Here is an 8,731-nt window from a genome sequence, read left to right on the forward strand (position 1 = left end):
TGTGGGTTCGTATCTGTACTGTACACTCATGTGGTACTGTGCATATCAGGAGACGTAGGCAGGACCACACGTGTGACGTATTTCCATCTTCAAGGACCGTATTGGAGCATTTCACGAGTTGCACGACCGTCGTGTTACATGCCAACTAGTACAAGGACCATAGTTGCAATTTACTCCTTTTTTTGCGGGTACTTTTTCTTTTTAGTTCTTTTTTTTGCATCGAACTCAGGAACTTTATTAATTTAGAAAAAAGATCATCGATTTTGAAGAAAAGTTCACAAAAATGAAATAGTTCATCAACTTGGAAGAAAAGTTCACAAAATTGAAATAGTTCATCGATTTTGAAAAAAAGTTCATCACTTTTGAAGAGAAGTTCAAAATTTTGCAATAGTAATGAACAATAGTAATGAAGCGAGCGGACAAAAAAATGAGCTGAACAAAAAGTGCTACTGGGCTGGCCCATTACAATGTCTCTTCAGGCGAGAGGATGGAATCGTGCGTCTGGGCGCTGGGCTGGCCGGGCCGCATCGGGCGCTTACCTGGCCGGCGTGGCACGAGAAGCCCAGCTGGAGCCCAAGAGCGAGCCGACACCGACTAGGCTGGCCTCCGCCGCTCCCTATAAGATGGAAGAAGACGCGGCGTCGTCTCCTCCCCAATCTGAATCGCCTCGAGTCGGAAGCTAGGGTTCCAAAGGGACCTTCTTTCTCGGCCGGTTCGTCGGAGGAGGTGGCGGCGACCATGCCGACGCGTCGTGGTGGAGAGAAGGGGTTTTCCAAGGCTGCGGAGCGCAAGCCGTCGCGTCGTGGTGGACAGAAGGCCGGTTCGCAGGAGGCAGCGATCATGCCAGGGCGCCATGGTCGACAGAAGGGGCTTCCCAAGGCTGGTTCGCAGGGGGGCCATGGCAAGTGCAAGGGAGGTCCTCTTCCTCCGGCGAAGAACATGATGAGTGAAGAGGAGGTGAGGTCCATCCTGTCCTGGGAAAAGCCTGCCCGCTTCGACCGAAAGAAGAACAAGGACGCCGGTTTCTTCAACAAGTTGATTGATGAAAACTTCAAGTACCAGCGGGAGATCAAAGATGAGTTTGAGGAGAAGGGCTACGTCGAGATCCCCGACAACTTCCGAGAAGACACCAACAGAATGATGCGTGAAGCTCACAGGAAGGCGTACCTGGAGGTTTTTGGCACCGAACCGCCAGCTAAGTTCTACTAGATCGGAGGAGCTGTTATTTCACCGTGTATCTATCCCTAGTAGCATTGACTGGAGCACTGTAGTTTGCAGTATTTGTATTTATATCTACCCTAAAATTTCCGTCTATCTTATCTGCCTCTCATGCACTCATATGTTGGAGCAATCTCTCTATGCTAGTAATCCCTCCGTTCCTAAATATAAGTTTTTTTTAGAGATTTTAATATGAACTACATACGGATGTATATGGATATATTGTAGAGTGTAAATTCATTCATTTGGTTCTGTATGTTGTCTATATTGAAATCTCTAAAAAACTTATATTTAGAAATTGAGGGAATAATATTTAATATGTATTCCCCTGTGCCAAGACATGTTGCTTGCTTGATGTGTAATATAATACTTCCTCTGTCTGATAATGTAACGTCTTACATTATGAGACGTAGGGAGTATGTTTGATTTCGGTATGACATAGATCTCGGTACGACATAGTTCAGCATTGGTTCGTGTAGTGGGGCAATATATATTATGTAAGTCATGAAAGTTCAGTTTTTGCTCACATAATTTTTCGTGCAAATTTCACCAAGAAAATTGGCTATTTGCCACTTTCAATACGGGGCTTCGCACAAATGCCACTCTCAAAATTAACTTCGTAAAAATGCCACCCAGCTCATGTGTTTTAATTAACATGCCATTTTTTCTTTTCCCGTTGCTTTTTTTTTCTTTTCCATTTTCTGGCACGTGAAAGGACCAAAGTGCCCTTGGACCTTTCAACCTTATCCGATGCGTCAGTGGACTGGTTGGATGGGGACTGGTTGGATGGGGGATTGTTCGAGGCTGGCTAGCTCGTCATGTCGCTGATGCTTGCCCGAGCAACCACAGGTCACCGCCGTTGCTCGCCCACACCTGCGTGCGCCATCGCAGCTCGCGTTGACCACGCCCGTGTGAGCATCCGCAGGTCGCCGTAGGTACTTGCCCACGCCTACTCGCGCCGGCGCAGCTCACCCTCGCCTTGCCGATGCCTTCACGAGATACTGCAGCTCGCCGTCGGTGCTCGTGCACGTCTGCACATGCCGGCGCAGCTTCACGGGTGCCTGCGCGAGCCACCACAGCTTGCCGCCGGTGCTGGCCGACGCCAGCGCAGCTCGCCCTCCCCTTCACGCGTTGGCGTAGCTTGTCCCGAGAGCCAAGACATACGAACGGAAATAATTTTTGTTTCAACTTTTTTTTGTCCAAAATCTAGGAAAAATCAGGGTAAAGCCGAAAAACCCAAATTTTATGGTCTAAAAACTGAAAATGCGTACTGAAAAAACTTGGAGGGAGCGCCTATGCCACGTGGCGGCGAGTGAGAGCATGCCAAGTGTCGCCTCCCAGCCCGCCCACCAAAAGTGACCCTTACTGATACTTCAAAAGGAGCACCCTTTGATTAGTTGCTCTCTACAGCTATATATCCCTTACTGCGATTCGTATTATGGCGTCGGCAGGTATGGGCTGGCCCATTAGAGTGAATGCTTGCTCGGCCACTTGCTAGGTTGCTCGGTTCGTTCGCTCGCTCGGACGTTGTTCTCTATTAGTTTTTTCTTATTATTTACTGTACATTGCCTGGGCTCGTTCATTTTTTGTTTTTTTCTTTATCTTGTCTATTCCTTTTACGGTTTTCATTGTTTTCTCTTTCTATTCTTTTTCTACATGTTATCCTTATGTTTCTCATAAGCTTGCTTTTTTCTTTGGATTTTTTGCTTTTTTCCTTCAGTTCTCTTTGGGTTTTTAAAATATAGTTTGTGTTTCCTTCTTTTTTCATACAAATTATACATTTTCTATACACAAGAAACATTTTTTATGCATGTTTAACATATTTTAAATACATGATTAACATTATTTTTGAAGATATGTTTTGATTTCTACATTTTTATACATATTTTCTGTTTTTCTGTACACATGAAAAAATATATATGGTAAGCATGTTTTAAGATATATGTTTTCATGTCTACTTTTTTCAAAGACCATGACTTTTTTCAAATACATGTTTTGATGTCTACTTTTTTCATACACATTGTACTTTTTGCATACATTGAAACATTTATTTATATAAGGTTATAATTTTCCAAATATATGGTTAAGTACTTCTTTAGGAGTATGTGTATTTAGATATATTTTTTGATGTCTACTTTTTTAACATTGCATAAATATCATTTTTTATACTTAAGTACTTCTTTAGGAATATGTGTATTCTAGATATATTTTTTAGAATATAAGCAAAAGTAAATAAATGAAAATAAAAAACGAAAGTGAGTGAACTTATCTATATCTATACCTACTATTAAAGGGAATAGGTATTCTTGGTTTGGTTTCGTCCCGCTTAGATTAATTTTAGATTTTTTTTCGTTTCGCCTAGGTATTCTTGGTTTGGTTTCGTCCCGCTTAGATTAATTTTAGATTTTTTTTTCGTTTCGCCTAGGTGATTAGTACTAGGGATCGAACTCCCAACCTCACCACCAAACACAAAGGCACTACCACCTGAACAAGCTCATGTTAGTCTGCACAAATATGAATTCGTCTATTGATTAATAGGACCACCTCGCCTCATCACACTCTATTGCATCAACTTATATACCTCCGTGACGCAAATTCAGTAAGTCGTGCGAAGAAGTGGGTTGAACGGGAAGGAATTAAGCAAAGAAAGAGAACCGATACTAAATAAAGAAAGGAAAGAACCTAAAAAGGTTGGCGCCTATTCGAGAGAACTGAAAAGATGCGGCTTTGCATGAAAGGTTGAGGGTGAGGTGTCCATTAATAAAGGAAGGACAAATGTGCATATGGAAATGAAGGAATTTAATTCCGTGAATTTGTGCATAAGAAAGATTGTGTCCCCCAATAAAGGAAGAACGTGCATGCGTATAGAAACAAAGGAATTTAAACTCATAAATTCCAATCTCCTGAACCCGCACGACCCTGATGCTCTGGCGATTTTGTGCGCCCCCACATCTTGGGTCCTGGGCGATGGCTCGAGATGTCGTTTCTGGTCGGCTCACTGGCTGGAGCCCGAGAGTATGCACCACCTCCTTGTCGGCTCCTCTTTCTCGATGCAGCTCTCGCATGAGCTCCTCGCTTGGTGTCGTTGCACATCTGGGCCTCCGCAGCTCAACAGCTGTTCCCAGGATTGTTGCATGACCTCCTGTGTTGCAGCGCCATCTCCGCCCCGCAAAGGCCTCTCCTCGTTGCTATTTATTGGTGTCCGACTTCTTTGGAAGCACCGGAACAACATCATGTTCAAAGACGAGGCACCCTCTCTTGAGTGCCTCCTCAACCTCATTATCGGCGAGGCTCGCCTATACCGTATTAGTTGACCATCATTGTTGTAAAGTCGGATGCCACTATTGCAACAAACTTCTTCTTCAGAGTCGACTACAGCTTATGCCTAGCGACAACCGTATCGGAGGAACAATTGCATATAATTTAGTTGTAACAACAAATGTTCTGATGATATGTCAATTTTCTCTCCCATTGCAACGCACGGGCATATGTGCTAGTACAGTAGTAACGAAGCGAACGAACTTAAAACAAGATGAACAAACAATGCTACTGGGCTGGCCCATTACAATGTCTCTTCAGGCGAGAGGATGGATGGTCTGTCGGAATTTCCTAACGGACGCTCGCTGCGTCAAGTTGTGAGGCTTCACACAGAGAGGCGAGCGACTAGCGATCAAGATGGGCCGGCCTAGTTAGGAGATAGCGCTGGCATTACACCGTCCGGTTTTGGGAACCTTCTGGAGGGTTCCTGAACGGTTTTGGGAACCTTCTAGAAGGTTCTTGAACCGGGTTTTCACTGGTTTTTTCTGTTTGCTTTTTCTTTGTTGTTTTTCCTGTTTTTCTCTTTTTCTTTCTTTGTTTTTCTGTTTCATTATTTCATCTTTCAATTCCCTTTTCTTCTCTTTTTCTTTTCTTTTTGTTCACGTTTCAAATTATGTTGGGGAGTTTCAAAAAATCTTCCCATTTCAAAATTGTTCTCCATTTCAAATTCGCGCTTCCAAATTTGTTCTCAACATTTAAAAATTGTTCATGATTTAAAAAAATTGTTCGCGCTTCCAAATTTGTTCTCCATTTCAAAATTTTGTTCTCAACATTCAAAAATTGTTCGTGCTTTCAAAAATTGTTTGAGCTTCCAAATTTGTTCTCCATTTCAAAATTTGTTCTCAACATTCAAAAGTTGTTCGTGCTTTAAAAAATTGTTCGGATCGTTTCAGAAACTATTCACCTTTTAATGTTTTATTCACAAAACAAAAAATATTTTGTTTCAAAAAAGTTCCCATTTAAAAAATTTGTTCACAAATACAAAAACAGTTCACATGTTTAAATTTTCTTTGCAAATGCAAAAATGTATGTGAATTTTAAAAAAATTGTTCCAAACGTTGTTCACAAATTCAAAGCTATTCAAGAATTTCGAAAATTCTTCATGTTATTCAAATTTGTTCACAAATTGAAAAAAAAACTTTGGTTTCAAAATTTGTTCACATATGAAAAAAAATCTTCTCATGTTTATTTTTTGTTCAAAATTCAATAGTGTTTGCGAATTTTTAAAAATATTCCTTTTTCCAAATTTTCTTCACATGTTGAAGGTTCATGTTTTTCAAAATTAGTTCACAAAATAAAATAATGCTAGAATTTTGTAAAAGTAGTTTTAAATTTTGAAATGTATTTAATTTTCGAATTTCTTATTGTTTTTCTTTAACTGTTTTGTGTTTACAATAACTAGTTCATTATTTCGAAAAAAATCTTGTATTTAAATTTTTTGTTCCATTTTTTAACCTTTTTGAGTTTCCCAAATAATGTTTTCATTTCAAAAAGTAATTCCTTTTAAAAACCATCTTGTTTGGCATTTTTGTAAAAAGTTTTAATCTGACACGTATTATTGTTCATATATACCCGGCTGCCATTTTACACACTAAATCTCAGTTATACAGTGCCTATGGACGCGTTTTCATGGCGGGAGGACTTGTGTTCGATCCCTCGCCCACAAGTTTTTATGGAGTTTTGTGAATTTGTTTTATTTTTTGCTGCTTCTGTTTGGTTTTTTTACGTTGGCGCTGCCACTCTTTCAGAAATAGCTTGCCTGGCGGAGTGGCTAGCGATAGCGTGCGCATGTAGATATCACGGGTTTGATTTTAGAACTGGCCCCTGGCATATAGGAGGTCCCTGGTCTGTCTCGTATGAGAATCGTTCGTTTGGGAGCTGGGCTGGCCGGGCCGCATCGGGCGCTCATCTTACCTGGCGTGGCACGAGAAGCCCAGCTGGAGCCCAAGAGCGAGCCGACACCGACTAGGCTGGCCTCCGCCGCTCCCTATAAGATGGAAGAAGACGCGGCGTCGTCTCCTCCCCAATCTGAATCGCCTCGAGTCGGAAGCTAGGGTTCCAAAGGGACCTTCTTTCTCGGCCGGTTCGTCGGAGGAGGTGGAGGTGGTGGCGGCGGCGACCAAGCCGACGCGTCGTCGTCGTGGACAGTAGGGGTCTCCGAAGGCCGGTTCGCAGGAGGAGTCAGTGATCATGCAAGGGCGTCATGGTCGACAGAAGAGGCTTCCTAAGGCCGGTTCGCAGGGGGGCCATGACAAGTGCAAGAAGGGTCCTCTTAAGGAGAAGAACATGATGTCTGAAGAGGAGGTGAGGTCCATCCTGTCCTGGGAAAAGCCTGCCCGCTTCGACCGAAAGAAGAGCAAGTACGCCGGTTTCTTCAACAAGTTGAGGGATGAAAACTTCAAGTACCAGCAGGAGATCAGGGATGAGTTTGAGGAGAAGGGCTACGTCGAGATCCCCGACAACTTCCGGGAAGACAACAAGCGAATCAACCATGAAGCTCACAGGAAGGCGTACCTCAAGGTTTTTGGCACCGAACCACCAGCTAAGTTCTACCAGTAGATCGAAGGAGCACTAGTAGTATTCACCGTCTATCTATCCCTCCCTAGTAGTATTGAGTGGAGCACTATATAGTTTGCAGTATTTGAATGTATTAATATCTACCCTACAATTTCCATCTATCTTATCTGCCTCTCATGCACTCATATGTTGGAGCAATCTCTCTATGCTAGTAATCCCTCCGTTTTTAAATATAAGTCTTTTTAGAAATTTTATTTAGTATGTACTACATACGGATGTATATAGATATAATATTGTAAAGTGTAGATTCACTCATTTTGCTCCGTATGCAGTCTATATTGAAATCTCTAAAAAACTTATATTTAGGAACGGAGGGAATAATAGTTAATATGTATTCCCCTCTGCAAGACATGCTACTTCCTTCATGTGCAATATAATACTTCCTCTGTCTCATAATGTAACGTCTTACATTATGACAAGTAGGGAGTATGTTTAATTTCGGTATGACATAGATTTCAGTATGTCATAGTTCAACATTGGTTTGTGTAGTGAGGCAACTATGTAAGTCATGAAGTTTAGTTTTTGCTCACATAATTTTTTGTGCAAATTTCACCGCCAGCATTTGCCTTTCTCGATTTGCATATCCATTGTTGTTCTTTTGGATCCCGCTGTACATCTTCGTCTCCATTGTTATTCTTTTGGATCCAGCCGTACATCTTCGGCCGTTTTCATCTACAAGCAACTATGTCTTATCATCTATTGCTTTTTCCTATGCTTATTATTTCCTAACAATGAAATTATGTTGCAGCCAGCCCAAATTATTAGGCGTGCATGGGGTAGGTATAAACCGAGTCCGAAAGTATAAAGACTAACAAAGGAAAAATCAGGCGTATGTGAGGTACCGGTATCGATCATGGGAAAGGCTTGCCGAAACCAAACGGAAAGGGAACTTAAACCTTTTTTTAGGTATAGAGAAGCCTTTCTCCTTTTAAATCTCAACCATCAATCTTTATGGTTTACATAAAATTAACGGATATAAATGGGTGATGAAAGGAGAACTAAGAAATCTTTCTCCCTTTATTATTATTATTATTATTATTATTATTATTATTATTATTATTATTATTATTATTATTATTATTATTATTATTATTATTATTAGGTACATATATAGATTGATATAAGGCATCTCAAAAAACAGGGAAATGACAACCTAGGTTCTGAAAAAAGCCAAATAAACTAAAATCTCCCGAATGAACCGAAGGCGTCCAGCTAGTACCACTCCATCACCAAATTCAGCATGACATTGTATCCTACGGTCGAGAAGTCGTCATGCAAAGGTCTACTTGGACCAACGCCTTGAAGAAGAAGGCACCATCGTAGAAGCCTTGTATAGATTGAAAACCTCAATGTTGAACCCAACTTGAACCTCAATGTTGAACAAGCCTTGTAATATATACCATTGGTGCTTTGGCACCGGCGGCGCCGATTTTGCTATTCCATCGAGCTAGTCGTAAATCTATGTGTGGGATGGAGATGGTGGAGGGTTGTATTTTCTTTTTTGCGTCCATGATTTCTTGTAACGATGATGTTTATTCGGTTAATACTGAACCACAGTTCAGATGAAAAAAATAAAGAAAAAGTAATAATAGATATATTGAACAGTAGTTTCTTTATG

At 41.2% G+C, this 8,731-nt stretch overlaps 2 protein-coding genes across 2 annotated transcripts; both read left to right on the plus strand.

Annotated features, from left to right (window-relative positions):
* Positions 1-672: 672 nt before the first annotated feature.
* Positions 673-1,432, plus strand: LOC119305057. The gene has a single exon (XM_037581682.1). The coding sequence runs from the start codon at positions 739-741 to the stop codon at positions 1,207-1,209; it is 471 nt and encodes a 156-aa protein (XP_037437579.1). The 5' UTR covers positions 673-738; the 3' UTR covers positions 1,210-1,432.
* Positions 1,433-6,614: 5,182 nt separating this feature from the next.
* LOC119305058 lies at positions 6,615-7,277 on the plus strand. The gene has a single exon (XM_037581684.1). It carries the CDS (start codon positions 6,727-6,729, stop codon positions 7,093-7,095), a length of 369 nt encoding a protein of 122 aa, XP_037437581.1. The 5' UTR covers positions 6,615-6,726; the 3' UTR covers positions 7,096-7,277.
* Positions 7,278-8,731: the final 1,454 nt, after the last annotated feature.

Source organism: Triticum dicoccoides, chromosome 5B (assembly GCF_002162155.2).
Source record: "Triticum dicoccoides isolate Atlit2015 ecotype Zavitan chromosome 5B, WEW_v2.0, whole genome shotgun sequence".
Classification (NCBI taxonomy): domain Eukaryota; kingdom Viridiplantae; phylum Streptophyta; class Magnoliopsida; order Poales; family Poaceae; genus Triticum; species Triticum dicoccoides.

Coding starts and splice junctions, on each gene's coding strand:
- LOC119305057 (XM_037581682.1), top strand. CDS start 739: ATGCCGACGCGTCGTGGTGGAGAGAAGGGGTTTTCCAAGGCTGCGGAG.
- LOC119305058 (XM_037581684.1), top strand. CDS start 6,727: ATGCAAGGGCGTCATGGTCGACAGAAGAGGCTTCCTAAGGCCGGTTCG.